The 21,531-nt window shown below is 49.9% G+C and overlaps 1 protein-coding gene across 3 annotated transcripts in view; it reads right to left on the reverse strand.

The window, feature by feature from the left end:
- ZMYM4 (zinc finger MYM-type containing 4) overlaps positions 1-21,531 on the reverse strand; it is a 197,527-nt gene that overhangs the window by 22,321 nt on the left and 153,675 nt on the right. For 2 of the 3 annotated variants that reach the window (XM_075336018.1, XM_075336017.1), the window contains exons 20-22: positions 15,158-15,337; positions 3,208-3,299; positions 2,644-3,042 (exon numbers count right to left, since the gene is read on the reverse strand). In XM_075336018.1, coding sequence (XP_075192133.1) covers positions 2,644-3,042; positions 3,208-3,299; positions 15,158-15,337 — 671 coding nt within the window. The remainder of the gene's footprint in view (positions 1-2,643; positions 3,043-3,207; positions 3,300-15,157; positions 15,338-21,531) is intronic. The other variant, XM_075336019.1, reaches the window with a different exon arrangement.

The raw sequence follows: 21,531 nt of genomic DNA on the forward strand, positions 1-21,531 counted from the left end.
ATCCTCTAGAGAGTCCTCATGCTGAGACCCTGAACAGTGAGATGAAGTCGAGGGAAGCTCCCAGCGAGCCCGCTTAGCCGGTCTGGGACTGCGGTCCGTGTCGGAGTCCTCACCGTGGGACCTATGAGTCGCCCCAGGAGCACTTTGCTGCTCCAACCGAGGGGGGCCTGGGGGCAATGATTCAACAGTGCCCGGGGCCTGTGTTACCGGTCTGGACTGCAAAGCTTCTAGTATCTTAGCAGACCATCTATCCATAGACTCAGAAAGTTTGTCAGCAAATACTGCAAACTCTGTCCCTGTCACCTGGACAGTGGCAGCCGGTGGTTCCAACTGGGCCGAGGGTCCCACCAGTGGCTGAGGCTCCTGCTGAGTGAGTGTCACCGGGGCCGAGCATTGCACACAATGAGGGTAGGTGGAACCTGCAGGTAGCATAGCCGCACATGAGGTACAGGTTGCAAAGTAAGCCTGTGCCTTGGCACCCTTGCTTTTTGCGGACGACATGCTGTTGTCTCCTCTAGAGCAATCAGTGAGGGTATATAGCCAAAAACAATAGTGCGCCCGTACAGAGTAAATGTATACAATATAAGCATATAAATATACACTTCGGCACTCAGGGGGACCAGCACCTAGTAACAGGTGCGGCTTACCGACCGCCCTCAGCGGTTGTGTGACCACCAGATTCCCTGCCTGGGCCTCCCAGAGCTGTGGAGCTCGTCTCTGAATTCTCCAGCGTCAGAGGTGCTGACAGGAATGGCTGCCGGCGTTCTGAGAGGAGGAGGGAGCCGTGGGCGTGCCTCAGAAAGTGCGGGAATCTGGTGCCCCACGGTGCTCAGTGAGGGGGGAGGAGGATACTAAGTATGCTCCAGCCCTCAGCGCTGACGTCCAGTGCCGCGTCACGCCCTTACCCCTGACTGGCAGGCTCGGGGGCGGGAGTATGCGGTACTAGGCCGCAAAAGCCGGGGAGTAAAGTTATAAGCGCGGCCGGCAAACAAGCGCGGTCAGCGCGGTAGTCCCGGCGCACAAACACACCCAGCAGCTGCTGCAGCGTCCATTACACAGGCGCTCTATGCGCCGTCCCCAAGGGGACACAGAGTACCTCAGAGGAGCAGGGCCTTGTCCCTGACGATACCCGGTCTCCTGTCCAGCAGATTTCCCCCAGGGGCTGCGGATGGAGCCCGGTCCCAGTGCCTGGTGACCGGTTAGGATCCCACTTCACCCAGAGCCCCTAAGGGATGGGGAAGGAAAACAGCATGTGGCTCCTGCCTGTGTACCCGCAATGGGTACCTCAACCTTAACAACACCGCCGACCAGAGTGGGGTGAGAAGGGAGCATGCCGGGGGCCCTGTTATGGGCCCTCTTTTCTTCCATCCGATAAAGTCAGCAGCTGCTGCTGACTAAATTGTGGAGCTTGCGTGCATGTGTGCCTCCTTCAACACAAAGCATAAAAACTGAGGAGCCCGTGATGCACGGGGGGGTGTATAGGCAGAGGGGAGGGGTTTACACTTTTAAGTGTAATACTTTGTGTGGCCTCCGGAGGCAGAAGCTATACACCCAATTGTCTGGGTCTCCCAATGGAGCGACAAAGAAAAGAGCAAATACTCACCATGCACAATTCTGTTTCTGTCTATTCACTGCGCTCCGACCTGCTCTGGAGGTAACTTTCTGTACATATCTCCTGTATACAGTATACCACTGTACAGTACAGTATATACTATATAGGATATCTATCAATTTGCATTTGTGGATACAGTATTGTACTTTCTTTCTGCTAACCAATACAGCATTTTTTCTCTCTATAGTGTCCCTCCCGCACACAAACAATTCTATTGTAAGCTAACGTGCAGTTTAATTTGTTTATGTTTTTTACTGTAGAGTATTTTGTATTAGTGTACTATAATATTTGTATGAATACAATACATTATTTTGTATTACTGTAATAGTTTGTATAAATACATTAAATATTTTTGGGTTGTGGAACGAATTATCTGCATTTCAATTAGTTCCTATGAGAAAATTTGCTTTGATATAAGAGTAACTTTCTTTGAGAGCACAGTCCCGGAACCAATTATGCTCGTATTCCAAGGCTCCACTGTATATGAATATGCTGTTGTGCTGAACAATATTTCACAATTTAGTGTCTGTGATGCAGGACACAAAAAGCGTGACTGAAGCAGGCTTGTGGCCATAGCTGCCCACCATTGTGTATGAAACATTAGTAGGAAATGCCAAACTGCCCATAAAAGGTAACAACGCCACTAGAACAGTTTTAGGGATTGGTTTTCTATGGCCAAAAATCCATATGCAGACTTGGCATTCCTAAGCAAAGTAATCTGTACTGATGTCACCTATATCTGCTATGAAGAGCATACTGCTGAGAATCTTCAACTCCCAACATGCCGTGACAACCTATGGAATGCTGCAGTTGGGTTGCCATAGGTCGCCAATTCCTGATATAGGACTCCAAGTTTCCAAAGAATTCGATTACAAATATATGTTTGAGCGCACAATTCATTATTTTGTGCCATGTACTGTGTGTGTCTGAGTGTTACCAAGTGTTTATATTGATGATCATGATGGATTGGACATTAATATTTGCACATGTCAAATTGTGTTCAAGAGGAACATGTACACTTTCCCACGTACCTGCTGAACTCCAAGGCACAGGTACAGGATGCTATCTGCATTGTATTTCTCTCCATTGGGCCGACGTACTTCATGGATAAACTGACATAAGCCATAACTAAGTTCAGCAAAGGTGCATGCCAGGATATCTTCTTTGAATTTTACAGGCCGTACTATGAGAGAACAAAGTGGTGAGCAGAAACAGAGACAAAACAGAATTTGAGGTTCCTGTTGCACAATAAATTTACCTCCAAATTTAATGTCTTCTGGTTCTTCTTGTGAGTTTTTCCATCGTACCCAATTCTTCCAGGCATTTACCCCATATATGTATTTTAATGTGGAACCTAAGGCAGAACATCCAGGATACGATCCCTGCATAAGGTTTCGTGGCTCCACAGCTACCACTGACTTTTTGCGACCCTTAGAAAAATAAGAAAACAGAAAAAGTGAAACATGTCTGAGACATAGTCACAGAAAAAAATCTCCCAGTAACCAGTGCCAGCAGGTTGCGAGTATTATATGGACAGTTTAGTAGTAAGAACATAGCATTTCATGTACCATTACCTTTAAATAACAAAAACTCACCCGGCGCTTGGGCTGTGGGAACCCATCACGGTGTTTTCGCCTTCCTCGAGTTCGAGCAAAACTCGAACCTTTACTTAATGGGTCAAATGATTCTGTGATTGGTAAAAGTGAAGTGATTATATGATCTATAATATCACACACAAATGAATAACTAATATCTGATCAATTACAGAAAGAACACACTAACGTGTCTTGTTTCCAAGGTTTGTAACACTGTTTTGGTACAAAATGTGTTAATTTTATTCATCTGCATGGCCTAATTGTTCCAGGCAGATAGGTTATATTTACAGTACACAGCTATTCACGCAATGGTTCTCCTTGTTATTGGGATGTGCACATTGTAGAGGCAGCAGTTTTTTTAGTTTCACAACAACTGACAAAACCTTTATTGTTGTAGTTGGCATACCACAAATTATTACGTGGTCTCCTGACTCCTCCTGTCCACTCGTAAAATACCATTTGATCCAGTCTCATGCTGTATTTAAAAAGAGGATGGTGTGGTCCAATGAGCATCATTGCTGCGACATATGTTCCTCCTCTCTGCTCCTAAAAGCTATCCTGCGGCTCTCACTGCTGTGGATGATGCATCCTGTACAGTAGCATTGTCAGCTGTGTAGGTGCACTTTGCTCTGGCTTACTGCAGGCAGAGGAAAGGACATCAGTGTGCGTGCCCAAAGTAGGGCAGAGTGTAACGCATGCTGGTGATAAGGCAGCAAGTTGGAGTGGTCCCACTGGACCACAGGGGGGGCCGGGCTTATCCGGACATGGGATGGACTTGACTAAAAGACTACAGGATAAACGCCAGGTACCACTCCCAGTGCAGTGTAATGTACTGTGGATGCTGATCTCCAGGGCAGGAACGGGCTCAGGTACGGACAAGCAGAGCTGACAGGTGTAGGCAGGATAGCTGGTACAAACAGGACAGCAGATGAGGGCAGATATGGATGGCACAGCAGATAGTGACAGGTATGGGAAGGCTCAGGTTAGTGGTCTTGGATGAAGGTAATGGGTAGGTGACAGATCAGACCTGACAACTAGATAGACAGACATTAACTCACTAACTGACCATGTTGCTCAGGACCTCCCCTAGTGAGACAATACCTTAAGTACTTAGTGCCTTTTAGCCATAGCTTGAGGGAAACTCCAGGAAATAGGCGCGCAGGAGAGACCTGCATGGAGGACCGCGGGGAGGCAAGGCAGGGCGCAGTCCGACCTCTGTGGTGAGTGAATCAGCATGACTGCTGGAGATAGGCAGAGTAGAGCAGAGACGCTGGCACTATACAGTGCAAAGTGAGCCTGTGCACCCAGTGATGCTTCTGTGCATGCAAAAGGTTTCGTTCAGCTACGTGGCTGACACAGAATGCGTCACCCACATCAATCGGACCCGGAGGACGGCTTTTAGGAACAGAGAGGAGGAATTGATGGCAAATCGCTGAAGCCCATCAGACAGGACCATTTACATTTAAATACAGAGTGAGACAAAACTCAAATTTTTGGGCTACACAAGGGGAGTCAGGAGGCAATGTAATCATTTGTTGAATGCATAACAGCCGCAGATAAAGATTGTTGCACTTGTTAAGAGACTAAAACTGGGGAGAGGTTGCCTTTAAACCCTTAAATTCCTCAAAATACCCCTCCTTGTTCTCTTTTACTCTGATGAAAACTTTATACCATTAACATTTTATTTAGCAGATTCATCAGGTAGTCACCTGGAATGCAAGGAGTTATTGACTCTGCTTTATCTTCACTCTGTAGTCCAACTCATCCCAAACCATCTCGAATTGGCATGAGGTCGGGTGATTATGGAAGCTCCATTATTTGATGCAGAACATCCCTCTCCTTCCTGGTCACATAGCCTGGATTTATGTTTTCGGTCATTGGAGAGGGAGAGAACATCCAGCCAGTCAGCCGTTTACGGCCCATGATTACTTTTTCTCTGGTCCCCGGGCAGATTTCCAGGGACCACAGTACTCGGGCCGCCGGCCCTTGTCTTTATGCACGAGCACGCAGCGTTCACTACTGAATCTTGTGGCAGGACATACTCTGTGGGCAGAGTTAGAGCCCACAGATGAAGAGAACAACAACAGCTGCGCATCTCCGGTGATGTATATACTGCAGGTCTCAATATCTCCTGTGATGTACATACTGCAGCTCCCATGCCTTTTGTGATATTTATGCTGCAGCCCCAATGTTTTTTGTTATGTATATACATCAGCCCCAGTGTATACTATGTGATTTTTATACTCCAGAGTCGGTGTCTCCTCTGTGATGTATATAACAGTCTCGGTTTCTCCTATGTGATGTATACAACAGTGTGTGTTTCCCATGAGATGTATAAGCAGTCTCTGTGTGTCCTTTGTGATGTATATACATCAGTCTCCTATTTGACGAAGCTAGGGCGAAACACGTGTCGGGGTGAGGAGAATCGGGATGCCCAGTACAGTTTATGTGAACAAAGGTAATTATGAGCTATACTTTATCTCTTATCCTATTAATCAACCACTACAGCCTTTGACACTTTTGTAGGTTTAGAAGTAGTTCATTCCATTTGCTTGTTTTGGATGCATCCTAGTAGTGATGTTTTGTAGTTGGTCACTTGGATGTATACCATATATAAATTTGTTATATGCTCTACCTCGTTCCATAATAGTAGTTATGACTGCAATATAGTAATCCTATGGGCTGCATACTAGTGCAATTTTGGTCAGGCCTGTGTCTCATTCTGTTGCGATACAATTAATTCAACTGTTGAAGCAGTCTATTTTATTGTATATATTTTTTCTTTTAATATTATTGCTTAATAAAATGTTGCCTTTTTAGCAATGTTTTTGTCACTTCTATGGTTTCAATCATCTTACTGACTGAATGTTGAGTTTCTATTGTGTATACAGTAGTGTTGGTGTATCCTATAGCATGAATGCGGAAGTCTCTGTGTCTCGAACGTGATGTATATACAGCAGTCTCGGTGTTGCCTATGTGATTAATCTACAACAGACTCAGTGTACCCTACTTGATATATATACACACCAGTCTCGATGTATCCTATAAGATGTGTATACACAAGCCCCAGTGTCTCCTATGTGATGTATACACTTCATACCCAATGTCTCCTATGGGATGTGAACAGCTCTTTCTATGTCCCCTATGCGATGTATATAAGGCAGAGTCTCGGTGTCTCCTATGCGATGTATATACTGCAGACCTCCACTGCTTGAGTTCTATAAATGTCACATTAACAATGATGTATTTCCCATTCTGAGGAGACATGCAATGTAATATAGATCTGTGTTCACACAACTTACTCCTGTAAGTTCTTTACAAAACTAGTCATCACAAAGAGTCTACTGCGCAGCAGACTGAAGCAAATCTGGAAAATCAGTTACAAACAGCAATATCATCAATACCACCTAACACAACCACCTCAAAGAGCAGCAGTTCTAGCCATCCCATTAGGGGTGAGTTAAAGGGGTTGTCCACTACTAGGACAAGGCCTTCTCATTCCCCATTTTTGCCCCATTAAAGTAAAAACAAGTTTATACTCCCCTCCCGTGCCGATATGGTTCCTGCGGTGCCAACACTTAGTCTCCCAGGGCTTACCTGAAGTTGTTAAGTCATGTGAGCCCCGGGCCCAATCACCGCTGACTTTACTGTCCCCGCTGTCGGACGTATAAGTAATTAACAGGACGTTAGAAGCCAGCCAGAGCGCTCGCATCCTGTTTAATGACGTTTCTCCTGCCTTACGATTTTGCACTTTCTCTGCCCTCCTGGTTTTGACTCGGCCACCAGACCATTCTCTTGGCCTAGTTCGTTCCTCCGGACAGCAGCACTTCTATGGATGCAATCCAGTGGACTCCATTATAAGATCAGTGCTATGCAGTGGTTAAAAGTTGATGGCTGAGGTTCCTCTGGAATCTGCCAAACAGAGTGGCATGTGCCAAGTCTGTTCCAAGGTAGCTTCTTAGGACCTGTGGCTTCTGACAGAAATCACACTTACCTTCATATCTAAAAGTAATGATGGATAATTTGACTACATATCCATTTTGGTCTAGCTCACTGCGTTTATGTTTATTGTTTTGGGTTTTTTCAACTTGCTAAAACATATTAACCCCTTAACGACCCATGACGTACTGGGTACGTCATGGATCGTGTGCCGTTAATCCCCGCCCCCTGCCGTGGGCAGGTGGCGATCCGCGCACATATCAGCTGTTTTCAACAGCTGACATGTGTGCCTGCTAGCCGCAGGTGGAATCGCTTCCACCCGCGGCCATTAACCCCTTACATTTCGCTGCCAAAATCTGGCAGCGATATGTATATGGGCGCCGCCATGACAGTTACTTACCCCGCCCCAGTCACGTGACATGATCACGTGACTTTCGGTGGTTGCCATCGTAGCACAGGGTCTTGTGATGACGCCTGCAGCTACGAAGTTTCACTTTCGTTTTCACCCGGCTCGGAGCAGGGTGAAACAGAAAGTGACTGTATCTGCTGTTTACAGCTGTATAGCTGTGATCAGCAGATAGATAAGAGCGATCGGATTGTTGATCGCTATAGCCCCCTAGGGGGACTAGTAAAATAAAAAAAAAAAAAAGTAAAAAAAAAGTTTTAAAAAATAAAAAACCTAAAAGTTCAAATTACCCCCCTTTCACCCCATTGAAAATTATAGGGTTAAAAAAAGAAGGGAATTTTGTTACTTACCGTAAATTCCTTTTCTTCTAGCTCTTATTGGGAGACCCAGACGATTGGGGTATAGCTACTGCCCTCCGGAGGCCACACAAAGCACTACACTAAAAAGTGCAAGGCCCCTCCCCCTCTGGCTATACCCCCCCGTGGTATCACGGGTTCTCCAGTTTTAGTGCCAAAGCAAGAAGGAGGAAGCCAATAACTGGTTTAAACAAATTAACTCCGAATAACGTCGGAGAACTGAAAAACCGTTCAACATGAACAACATGTGTACCCGCAAACAACCAAGAAATCCCGAAGGACAACAGGGCGGGTGCTGGGTCTCCCAATAAGAGCTAGAAGAAAAGGAATTTACGGTAAGTAACAAAATTCCCTTCTTCTTCAGCGCTCTATTGGGAGACCCAGACGATTGGGACGTCCAAAAGCTGTCCCTGGGTGGGTAAAGAGATACCTCATGTTAGAGCTGCAAAACAGCCCTCCCCTACGGGGATGTCACTGCCGCCTGCAGGACTCTTCTACCTAAGCTGGCATCCGCCGAAGCATAGGTATGCACCTGATAATGTTTGGTGAAAGTGTGCAGACTCGACCAGGTAGCTGCCTGGCACACCTGTTGAGCCGAAGCCTGGTGTCGTAGCGCCCAGGACGCACTCACGGCTCTGGTTGAATGGGCTTTCAGCCCTGAAAGAACCGGAAGCCCTGCAAAACGGTAGGCTTCCAGAATTGGGTCTTTGATCCATCGAGCCAGGGTGGCTTTAGAAGCCTGCAACCTCTTGCGCGTACCAGCGACAAGGGCATCGGAACGGCGTACGGGCGCCGTGCGGGAAATGTAGATTCTGAGTGCTCTCACCAGATCTAGCAAACGTAAATCATTCTCATACCGGTGAACCGGATGAGTGCAAAAGGACGGTAAGGAGATATCCTGATTAAGATGAAACGAGGATACTACCTTAGGGAGAAACTCCGGAATGATGCGCAGCACTACCTTGTCCTGGTGAAACACCAGGAAGGGAGCCTTGGATGACAGAGCTGCCAGCTCAGACACTCGCCGAAGCGATGTGATCGCAACGAGAAACGCCACCTTCTGTGACAGGCGAGAAAAGGAAACTTCCTTCAGAGGCTCGAAAGGCGGCTTCTGGAGAGCAACTAGAACCCTGTTCAGATCCCATGGATCCAACGGCCGCTTGTACGGGGGTACGATATGACAAACCCCCTGCGGGAACGTGCGCACCTTAGAAAGACGTGCTAGACGCTTCTGAAAAAACACGGATAGTGCTGAGACTTGCCCTTTGAGGGAGTCTAGCGACAAGCCCTTTAATAACTCCTATTGTAGGAAGGAAAGAAAGATAGGCAATGCAAATGGCCAGGGAGACACTCCCTGAGTAGAGCACCAGATTAAGAAAACCTTCCACGTTCTGTGGTAGATCTTAGCAGACGTGGGCTTCCTAGCCTGTCTCATGGTGGTAACGACCCCTTGGGATAATCCTGAAGACGCTAGGATCCAGGACACACAAGCCACACAGTCAGGTTCAGGGCCGCAGAATTCCGATGGAGAAAACGGCCCTTGAGACAGTAAGTCTGGTCGGTCTGGTAGTGACCCCGGTCGGCCGACCGTGAGATGCCACAGATCCGGGTACCACGATCTCCTCGGCCAGTCTGGTGCGACGAGTATGACGCGGCTGCAATCGGATCTGATTTTTGCGCAGTACTCTGGGCAAGAGTGCCAGAGGTGGAAACACATATGTGAGCCGGAACTGCGACCAATCTTGCACTAAGGCGTCTGCCGCCAGAGCTCTGTGATCGCGCGATCGTGCCATAAATGCCGGGACCTTGTTGGTGTGCCGAGACGCCATTAGGTCGACGTCCGGCCCCCCCCAGCGGCAACAGATTTCCTGAAACACGTCCGGGTGAAGGGACCATTCCCCCGCGTCCATGCCCTGGCGACTGAGGAAGTCTGCTTCCCAGTTTTCTACGCCCGGGATGTGAACTGCGGATATGGTGGATGCTGTGTCCTCCACCCACATGAGGATTCGCCGGACTTCCTGGAAGGCTGCTGACTGCGTGTCCCTCCTTGGTGGATGATGTATGCCACCGCTGTGGAGATGTCCGACTGGATTCGGATCTGCTCCCTTCTAGCCACTTTTGGAAAGCTAATAGGGTAAGATACCCTGCCCCGATTTCCAGCACATCGAACTGAAGGGTGGACTCCTGCTGAGTCCACGTCCCCTGAGCCATGTGGCGGAGACAAACTGCTCCCCACCCTGACAGACTCGTATCTGTCGTGACCACTGCCCAGGATGGGGGCTATGGCAATGAGGTGGGAATAAGCCCCTATTGCAGAGAGTCCTCGGCCGTCAGGGAAAGGGAGACTTCCCGTCCAGGGAGGTTGACTGCCCATCCCATTGGCGGAGAATGTCCCATTGCCGTTGGCGCAGATGAAACTGCGCAAAGAGAACTGCCTCGATGGCTGCCACCATCTTCCTTAGGAAGTGCATGAGGCGCCTTAAGGGGTGCGACTGGCCTTGAAGGAGAGACTGCACCTCTGTCCGCAGTGAACGCTGCTGGTTCAGCGGAAGCTTCACTATGGCTGATAGAGTATGAAACTCCATGCCGAGATACGTTAGTGATTGAGTCGGAGACAGATTTAACCTTGCCAAATTGATGATCCACCCGAAAGTCTGGAGAGACTCCAGCGTAACATTCAGGCTGCGTTGGCATGCCTCGAGGGAGGTTGCTTTGACGAGTAGATCGTCCAAGTACGGAATCACCGGGTGTCCGTGAGAGTGCAAGACTGCTACCACTGCTGCCATGACCTTGGTGCCCACCCGTGGGGCTGTCCCAGACTGAATGGCAGAGCTACGAACAGAAGATGTTCGTCTCCTATCACAAAACGTAGAAAACGTTGGTGCTCCGTAGCAATTGGCACGTGGAGATAGGCATCTTTGATGTCTGTTGAGGCAAGGAAGTCTCCTCGAGACATTGAGGCAATGACGGATCGGAGGGATCCCATCCGGAACCGCCTGGCGTTCGCATGCTCGTTGAGCAGTTTCAGAACCAGAACAGGACGGAAGGAACCGTCCATTTTTGGAGCCACAAAGAGATTGGAGTACAAACCCTCGCCCTCGTTCCTGAGGGGGGACAGGGATCACCACTCCTTCTGCTCTTAGAGCGTCCACCGCCTGCAGCAGGGCATCTGCTCGGTGGAGAGGTGGGGCCGTTCTGAAGAATGGAGTCGGAGGACGAGAACAAAACACTGTCCTGTGCACGTGAGCACAATGTCCGTCACCCACCGGTCTGTGACCTGTGGCAGCTAAATGTCGCCAAAGGCGGGGGAGTCTGCCATCAACCGCGGATGTGGAGAGAGAGAGAGAGAGCTGAGAGTCCTGAGGAGACCGCCTTGGTAGCGGTTCCTCCGACTGCCTTCCTTGGGCGAGATTGAGCCCGGCCGGAATCTGAGCCCGTCTGAGGTTTTGTAGCCCTTTTGCACGAGGACAATTGGGACCTGCCGGAGCTTGGGAAGGACCGAAACCTCGACTGTACTTTTAGGACAGCATTAACAGGGTAAGTCGCAGTGCAGACATTGCGGGGTTACGGACGCCTCTGCGGTACAGATGTCCCTGCTCAAGGTCAGCTGCGCAAGAACAGCAGAAAAGGTTAGGTTGCCAATACGGCTGTGGATGCCGGAGCAACCGACACGCCGATAGCCTCCTAGACAGATTTCAACCAGAGTCCATCTGTCTGTGAATGGCATCTTGAAGTGAAGCCCCATCTCCAGTGCAACTATGGCTCTATATGCAAGCCTGGAGATTGGAGAATCCACCTTTGGACCCTGGGTCCAGCGCTGACCACGTCAGGGGAAAAAAGGGATAACGTGTATCCTAAAAACGTTTGGAGAAGACGCTTATCTGGTAAGCGTGGTGTTCCTGGACTGCTTCTCTGAAGTCAGCGTGGCCAGAAAAATACTCAATATCTGCGTGAGACACTGAAAAGGAACTTCTCCTGTTCGTCTCCTATCTCCACTGGGGGAGCTGAGGGAGAAAGATCCAACCTTCCATTGATGGACGGTATAGGATCATTCCGTATGGCGTTACCACCCGGTGTATCCGGATTGAGAGCGATGTCAGTATCAAAGCCCTGAAGAGCTGCCTTTTGTTCAAGTAGATTGCCCATGGGTGCAAGTCTCTATATTATGACTACTCCGTCCCTGTCCATGGACAGGGTTGACAGGAGGTTTCTTTGGCCACAACTAGTAGAGCCCCGGCAGACGAAGTGCTAGAGACCCCGGCAGACGACGTGCTACAGGGGAGCATGCACACAATGGGACGGTGTCATCCCATGTAGTAAAAACAGCACTGAAATCTGTGTTGCTTTTTTGCCGCTGCCGACTAGCTATCTAGAAGTATATAGCCAAGATTGGTGACCGTACATTGCAATGTATAGCATACAGGCATAAAGTACAAATGACCACTGCAGCACAAGCAATACAAGCAGCATAGAAGCCTGTGCCCTGGCACCCCTGCTCTTCTGCTGCTGTATACTAGTCATCTAGGGGAATATAGCCCAGAAGAGTGACCCTACAGTGCAATGTATAGCATACAAGCACAAGTACAAATGAACACTGCAGCACATGCAATCCAAGCAGCATAGAAGCCTGTGCCCTGGCACCTCTGCTCTTCTGCTGCTGTAGACTGGTCATCTAGGGGAATATAGCCCAGAAGAGTGACCATACAGTGCAATGTATAGCATACAAGCACAAGTACAGATGCACACTGCAGCCCATGCAATACAAGCAGCATAGAAAAAAACCTGTGCCCCAGCACCCTTGGTTTTCTGCTGCTGTAGTCTAGCCATTCCAGAAGAATATAGCTAAGACTAGCGACTGTACAGTGCAGTGTATAGCATACAAGCATAAACACAAATGAACACTTCAGTCGTGCAATACAAGCAGCCTAGAAAGCCTGTGCTTTAGCACACCTGCTTTCCTGCTGCTGATGTGTCGCTCCCACAGCGGGCATATAGCGACCTATGTAGTTAAAAACAACACATGTATACACTGCAGTTATATCGTGGTCAGCACCATGTGTGCCTCTTACCGCCCGCCTATAAGCGGGTGTATGATCGCCACCGTCCTGCCTTGGTGCCCCGAGCTCTGCAGTAATGGCTGCCGGCTTCTTCCCCAGCTCATGTGAGGAGGGGCGGGCCGTGGGCGTGCCCCAAGGCAGAGCGGGAATCCGGCGTCCGACAGAGTGCAGTGAGAGGGCTGGAGCATGTAAAAAGGCTCCAGCCCTCGGCGCTGCTGATTGCTCAGCGCCTGTCCCCTTCCCTGAGTGACAGGGAGGGGGCGGGAACGAAGCGGCACTAGGCCGCAGAAGCCGGGGACTGGAGTTATAAGCGCCGCCGCCGTAAAAGCGCGGTCGGCGCCCAGTCCCCGGCGAACTACAAGTCCCAGCCGCGCCGCCGCTCCCGGAGCGTCCGGCGCGGTAGTTCCCAAAACACAAAGTCACTCAGCAAAGCTGCAGTGACTGTAACCCTTTACTGTCCCCGGCGCACTAGCACACCCAGCAAGTCTGGAGTGTGCTGTGCCTGTGTGTACGGGGACACAGAGTACCTGTAATGGTGCAGGGCCATGTCCCTGAACGGTACTCCAGCTCCGTATCCAGCAGGTTCAAATGGGTCTGTGGATGGAGCCCGGCGTCAGAGCTTTGAGGCCGGCAGGATCCCACTTCCTCAGAGCCCCTCAGGGGGATGTGGAAGGAAAGCAGCATGTGGGCTCCAGCCTCCGTACCAGCAATAGGTACCTCAACCTTACAACACCATCCAGGGGTGAGAAGGGAGCATGCTGGGGACACTATATGTGTCCTCTTTTCTTCCATCCGAAATAGTCAGCAGCTACTGCTGACTAAAATCTGTGGAGCTATGCGTGGATGTCTGACCTCCTTCGCACACAAAGCTAAAACTGGAGAACCCGTGATACCACGGGGGGGTATAGCCAGAGGGGGAGGGGCCTTGCACTTTTTAGTGTAGTGCTTTGTGTGGCCTCCGGAGGGCAGTAGCTATACCCCAATCGTCTGGGTCTCCCAATAGAGCGCTGAAGAAATAAAAAATATACACATATTTGGTATCGCCGCGTTCAGAAATGCCCGATCTATCAAAATATAAAATCAATTAATCTGATTACTAAATGGCGTAGCGGCAAAAAAATTCCAAACGCTAAAATTACGTTTTTTGGTCGCCGCAAATTTTGCGCAAAATGCAATCACAGGCAATCAAAACGTAGCATCTGTGCATAAATGGTACCGTTAAAAACGTCAGGTCGAGACGCAAAAAATAAGCCGTCACTGAGTCTCAGATCCCGAAAAAATGAGAACGCTACGGGCTTTGGAAAATGGCGCAAAATGTGCGCCACTTTTTTGGACAAGCTTGTGAATTTTTTTTTAACCCCTTAGATACAAGTAAACCTATACATGTTTGGTGTCTACAAACTCGCACTGACCTCAGGCATCACTTAGATATATCAGTTTTACCATATATTGAACACAATAAAATATCCCAAAAACTATTGTACGATCACACTTTTTTTGCAATTTTTCCGCACTTGGAATTTTTTTGCCGTTTTCCAGTACACTATATGGTAAAACTTATGGTTTCATTTAAAAGTACAACTCGTCCCGCAAAAAACAAGCCCTTATATGGCAAGATTGATGGAAAACAAAAAAGTTACGGCTCTCGGAAGAAGGGGAGCAAAAAACAAAAAACGGAAAGTGTCCGGGGGCTGAAGGGGTTAAAAAAAAAAAAAAAAGTAGATGAATTGTCATTCCTCTTTACTGAGTCTTATTCCACAACTGTTGTAACCCACTCAACTAAGTGCTGAGTTGAACAGGGTACCAACACTGCCTTTGCAAAACACACGTGATGGTTGGAAAGACTTTCTGAATCCAAGCAATTACAGAAATGGACTCTCGATGAGGTATACCTTTTCAATGGAAGCCATTATAGGTGATGACCTTGCTAAAACTGCTTGAAAGAATGCCAAAGAGTGTAAAACTGTCATCAGGGCAAAAGGTGGGGGGACGACTGAGGAATTTATGGTTTAATATACACTTGGTTTATGTCTCTTTAATCCCAGTTTCTGGTGCTTCATGGCTTTGCCGTGCACATTTTAATAAGAACAAACAGAACCATTGCATGAACAGGTGTGTCCCTGCTTTTGATTGGTACTGTATACCATTTAACCCAATATTTCAAACTGATCAATAGTATTTGAAAAAACAACCTGTCGGGAAGTCCAATTCCAGATCTTGCTCAACTCCCACTCTGGACAGCTGCCGGATCTCTGTGTCTGGCTCTTGCAAGTTATTGGATTTAAGGGTGTAGTGGTTTAATTCATCTTCCCAACTGTGTGGGGTGGATACAGCTTCAGATTCTAGGTCGCCACTGTAAGTGCTGCCTTGATCTGGAAAAACAAACATATTAGTACTCTGCAATCATGAAGAAGATAGAGAAGTTAGCAGCAGTGACTACCAGGCTCTTTTTTATAGCTCCAGTCTACAATGAGGGGTACAACACATGATCTAGTAGTGTACCACTCCTGTATCAATCCTGATGATCATATAGACAGTTATAACATGGTTCAGAACAGCTCTAAAGTCCGCTTTACACGCTGTGATCTCGCTAGAGAGATCGCTAGCGTGCGTACCCGCCCCCATCGTTTGTGCGTCACGGGCAAATCGCTGCCCGTGGCGCACAACATCGCTAGGACCCGTCACACTACTTACCTGCCTAGTGGCGTCGCTGTGACCGGCGAACCGCCTCCTTTCTAAGGGGGGCGGTTTGTTCGGCGTCACAGCGACGTCACTAAGCGGCCGCCCAATCGAAGCGGAGGGGCGGAGATGAGTGGGGATGTAACATCCCGCCCACCTCCTTCCTTCCTCATTGCCGGCGGCCGCAGGTAAGGTGAGGTTCCTCGTTCCTACGGTGTCACACGTGGCGATGTGTGCTGCCGCAGGAACGAGGCACATCGTACCTGCAGCTGCAACGATATTTGGGAATAGGGGAGCATGTCAACGATTAACGATTTTGCACATGTTTGCGACGATTTTCGATCGCACGTAGGTGTCACACGCAGCGACATCGCTAAAGAGGCCGGATGTGCGTTATGAATTCCGTGACCCCCAACGGCATCGCTTTAGCGTTGTCGCTGCGTGTAAAGCGGCCTTAAGAATCAGATGACACACAACAACCTTTTAGCTCCAGGTGAAGTGGAAAACTAATGCAAAGAAGGGAATTTTGTTTACTTACCGTAAATTCCTTTTCTTCTAGCTCCTATTGGGAGACCCAGACAATTGGGTGTATAGCTTCTGCCTCCGGAGGCCACACAAAGTATTACACTTTAAAAAGTGTAACCCCTCCCCTCTGCCTATACACCCTCCCGTGGATCACGGGCTCCTCAGTTTTGGTGCAAAAGCAGGAAGGAGAAAACTTATAAATTGGTCTAGGGTAAAAGCAATCCGAAGGATGTTCAGAGAACTGAAAACCATGAACCAAAAGAACAATTCAACATGAACAACATGTGTACACAAAAGAACAACCAGCCCGAAGGGTACAGGGGCGGGTGCTGGGTCTCCCAATAGGAGCTAGAAGAAAAGGAATTTATGGTAAGTAAACAAAATTCCCTTCTTCTTTGTCGCTCCATTGGGAGACCCAGACAATTGGGACGTCCAAGAGCAGTCCCTGGGTGGGTAAAAGAATACCTCAATAAAAAAAAAGCCGAAAAAAACGGCCCCCTCTTACAGGTGGGCAACCGCCGCCTGAAGGATTCGCCTACCTAGACTGGCGTCTGCCGAAGCATAGGTATGCACTTGATAGTGTTTCGTGAAAGTGTGCAGACTCGACCACGTAGGTGCCTGACACACCTGCTGAACCGTTGCCCGGTGCCGCAATGCCCAGGACGCACCTACAGCTCTGGTAGAATGGCCTTTCAGCCCCGAAGGGAGTGGAAGCCCCGAATAACTGTAGGCCTCGAGAATAGGTTCCTTGATCCACCGAGCCAAGGTCGACTTGGAGGCCTGAGAGTCCATACGCTGGCCAGCGACAAGGACAAAAAAGCGCATCTGAACGGCGCAGGGGCGCCGTGCGAGACACGTAGAATCGGAGTGCTCTCACTAGATCCAAAGAGTGCAAAACCTTTTCACACTGGTGAATTGGATTAGGGCAACAGGAAGGAAAGGAGATATCCTGATTTAGATGAAAAGGAGATACCACCTTAGAGAGAAATTCCGGGACAGGACGAAGAAACACCTTATCCTGGTGGAAAACCAGGAAGGAAGCCTTGCATGACAGCGCTGCAAGCTCAGACACTCTCTGAAGAGATGTGACTGTCACCAGGAAGGCCACCTTCTGCGAAAGACGAGAGAGAGAGAGACATCCCGCAGCAGCTCAAAAAAGTCGGCTTTTGAAGAGCCGTCAGGACTCTGCTAAGATCCCAGGGTCCCAATGGACGTTTGTAAGGTGGGACCATGTGGCAGACACCCTGCAGGAACGTGCGGACCTGCGGAAGCCTGGCTAGACGCTTCTGAAAGAAAAAACACGGAGAGCGTGGATACTTGGCCCTAGAGAGAGAGCCGAGCGACAACCCCTTGTCCATTCCAAATTGTAGGAATGAAAGGAATGTGGGTAAGGCAAAACGGCCATGGAGGAAAGCCGTTATCAGCGCACCAGGATAGAAAGACTTGCCAAGACCTGTAATAGATCTTGGCGGACGTAGGCTTCCTGGCTTGTCTCATGGTGGCAATGACATCCTGAGATACCCCTGAAGACTCTAGGAGTCAGGGACCAATGGCCACCTAGTCAAGTTGAGGGCCACAGAATTCAGATGGAAAAAACGGGCCTTGTGACGGCAAGTCTGGGTGGTCTGGAAGTGCCCCCGGTTGACCCACCGTGAGATGCCACAGATCCGGATACCACGACAGTCTCGGCCAGTCTGGAGCGACGAGAATGGCGCGACGGCAGTCGGACCTGAGCCTGCGTAGTACCCTGGGCAGCATCAGCAGAGGGGGAAACACATAAGGCAGTCGAAACTGCGACCCAATCCTGGACTAAAGCGTCCGCTACCAGAGGTCTGTGATCCTGAGACCGTGCCATGAAGGCCGGGACCTTGAGAGATCGACGTCCTGCGTTCCCCAGCGGCGATGGATTTTCTACGCCCGGGATGTGAACGGCGGAGATGGTGGAGCCTGTGGTTTCCACCCACTGCAGAATCCGCCGGACTTCCTGGAAGGCTTGACGACTGCGAGTGCCGCCTTGGTTCGCGAACGGCACTGCCTCCATAGCTGCAACCATCTTCCCCAGGAAGTGCCTGAGGCGCCTTAAGGGATGGTGACTGACTCCGAAGAAGTGATTGCACCCCCGCCTGCAGAGAAAGCGGTTTGTCCCTGGAGAGTCGCCAGAGCGATGGCAAGGCTTTGTTGACACGCCCCCTGAGAAGGGGCTCGGAGGTTCTGAAGAAACGAGCCGCCGGACGAGAACTGAACTCTATCCTGTAACCATGAGACAGAATGTCTCTCACCCATCGGTCTTGAACTTGTGGCCACCAGGCGTCGCCAAAGCGGGAGAGCCTGCCACCGACCGGGGATGCGGCTAGGGGAGGCCGAGAGTCATGAGGAGGCCGTTTTGGAGGCAGTGCCCCCTGCGGCAACCTTTTGGGTTTGTGACGTGGGCCGCCACGCATATGAGTTCCTCTGGCCTTTCTCCGGCCTGTTGGACGAAGAAGAATGTGGCTTGGCGGAGGGACGAAAGGACCGAAACCTCGATTGGATCTTTCTTTGCTGAGGTCTCTTAGGTTTGGACTGGGGTAAGGAGGAGACCTTTCCCTTGGATTCCTTAATAATATCATCCAATCGTTCGCCAAATAAACGGTCGCCAGAAAAAGGCAAACCAGTTAAGAACCTTTTTTGAAGCCGAGTCTGGTTCCCATTCGCGCAGCCACATGGCCCTGCGAACTGCCAGAGTTAGCATATGTTACAGCCGTGCGGCTAGTGGAGTCCAGGACGGTGTTCATGGCGCAGGACGAAAAGGCTGATGCCCGAGAGTCAAAGATGGAACATGCGGAGCAAAATTCCATGTGACAGCATTAAACTCCTTCAGACAAGCCTAGATTGCTTGGAGAGCCCACACGGCTGCAAAGGCCGGGACGAAAGACGTGCCCGTGGCCTCATAGATGGACTTCACCAAGAGCTCTATCTGTCTGTCAGTGGCATCCTTCAGGGATGAGCCATTTGCAACAGACACAACGGACCTAGCAGCCAATTTGGAGACTGGAGGATCCATCTTGGGAGAATGAGCCAAACTCTAAACGACTTCAGATGGAAAGGGGTAACACGTGTCAGTGTGACGTTTAACCCAGCGCTTGTCCGGGACCGCTCCGGGTTTCTGGACAGCATCCCTGAAGTTAGAGTGATCAAAAACGTATTGCGTGTACGTTTGGGGAACCGAAACTGGTGTTTTTCCTGCTGAGAAGCTGACTCCCCTACAGGAGGAGATAAGATCATTTACTAAAGCGTCCCCCTCAGGAGTATCAAGGTTAAGGGTGAAGTCAGGGCCAGAGCCCTGAGCTCCCCCGTCCGCCTCGTCTTCCTGAGAGTCCTCAAGCTGGGATCCTTAGCAGCGTGAGGAAGTCGGGGAAGAGTCCTAGCGAGACCTCTTAGCTGGTCTTGGACTGCGGTCCGGGCAGGAGTCCTCCGCCTGAGACCTAGGGCTCAACCTGGGAGCGCGCTGCGGCGCAAACCAAGCGGGGCCTGGATGAGACAAGCTAACAGGGCCAGGGCCTGAGAAAGGTCCGGTCTGGACTGCAATGCCTCAAGGAGCTTAGAAGACCATTTGTTCATATGAAAATGACTGAGGGCCAACACCGGTGAATCTGTCCCTGCAGCCTGCTCAGGGGGAGCAGGGGGGGCTACATGAGCCGAGGGGCCCACCAGTGCCCGAGGCTCCGGCTGAGCAAGCGAGGCAGGAGTCGAGCAAGCTCACAGTGAGGGTAGGTGGATCCCGCAGGGAACATAGCCCCACAAGAGGTAAAGACCGCGAGAAAAACCTGTGCCTTAGTAGCTTTGCTCCTTGGGACGACATGCTGTTGTCTCCTAGGAGAGTGACCACTGAATGTGAAGAAAAGGGTATACAGTCTGTCCGAACAGAAATGAAGGGAATTTTGTTACTTACCGTAAATTCCTTTTCTTCTAGCTCCAATTGGGAGACCCAGACGATTGGGTGTATAGCTACTGCCTCCGGAGGCCACACAAAGCATTACACTAAAAAGTGTAAGGCCCCTCCCCTTCTGGCTATACACCCCCCGTGGGATCACGGGCTGCTCAGTTTTAGTGCAAAAGCAAGAAGGAGGAAGCCAATAACTGGTTAAACAAATTCAATCCGAAGGAACATCGGAGAACTGAAACCATTCAACATGAACAACATGTGCACCCGAACAACCAAAAATCCCGAAGGAAACAGGGGCGGGTGCTGGGTCTCCCAATTGGAGCTAGAAGAAAAGGAATTTACGGTAAGTAACAAAATTCCCTTCTTCTTCGGCGCTCCATTGGGAGACCCAGACGATTGGGACGTCCAAAAGCAGTCCATGGGTGGGTAAATTAATACCTCAAGTTTGGACTGTAAAACAGTCCTTCCCTACATGGAGGCAACCTCCGCCTGTAGGACTCTTCTACTTAGGCTGGCATCCGCCTAAGCGTAGGTATGCACCTGCTAATGCATGGTGAAGGTGTGCAGACTCGACCAGGTAGCCGCCTGGCACACCTGCTGAGCCGTAGCCTGGTGCCGTAATGCCCAGGACGTACCCACGGCTCTGGTAGAATGGGCCTTCAGCCCTGAGGAACCGGAAGCCCAGCAGAACGGTAGGCTTCAAGAAATGGTTCCTTGATCCATCTAGCCAAGGTGGATTTGGAAGCCTGCGATCTTTTACGCTGACCAGCTACAAGTACAAACAGTGCATCCGAGCGGCGCAGGGGCGCCGTGCGGGAAATGTAGATTCTGAGTGCTCTTACCAGATCCAACAATGCAAATCCATTTCATATCGATGAAATGGATAAGGACAAAGGGAAGGTAAGGAGATATCCTGATTGTGATGAAAGGGGGATACCACCTTAGGGAGAAACTCCGGAATCGGGCGCAGCACTCCCTTGCCTTGGTGAACACCAGGAAGGGAGCTTTGGATGACAGCGCTGCTAGCTCAGACATTCTCCGAAGAGACGTGACCGCTACCAGAAAGGCCACTTTCTGTGAAAGTCGAGAAAGTGAAAACATGAGGTGGGAAGAAGCCACCACTGAAGAGAGTCCTTGACCGTCTGAGAAAGGGTGACGTTCTTGTCTAGGGACGTCGACTTCCCATCCCCTTGGCGGAGAATGTCCCATTGAATTGGACGCAGATGAAACTGCGCGAAAGGGACTGCCTCCATTGCTGCTACCATCTTCGCTAGGAAGGGCATGAGGCGTCGTAAGGGGTGTGACTGGCCTTGAAGGAGAGACCGCACCCCTGTCTGTAGTGAACGCTGTTTGTCCAGCGGAAGCTTCACTATCGCTGAGAGAGTATGAAACTCTATGTCAAGATATGTCAGTGATTGGGCCGGTGTCAGCTTTAACTTT

Source organism: Anomaloglossus baeobatrachus, chromosome 2 (genome assembly GCF_048569485.1).
Source record: "Anomaloglossus baeobatrachus isolate aAnoBae1 chromosome 2, aAnoBae1.hap1, whole genome shotgun sequence".
In the NCBI taxonomy this organism is placed as follows: domain Eukaryota; kingdom Metazoa; phylum Chordata; class Amphibia; order Anura; family Aromobatidae; genus Anomaloglossus; species Anomaloglossus baeobatrachus.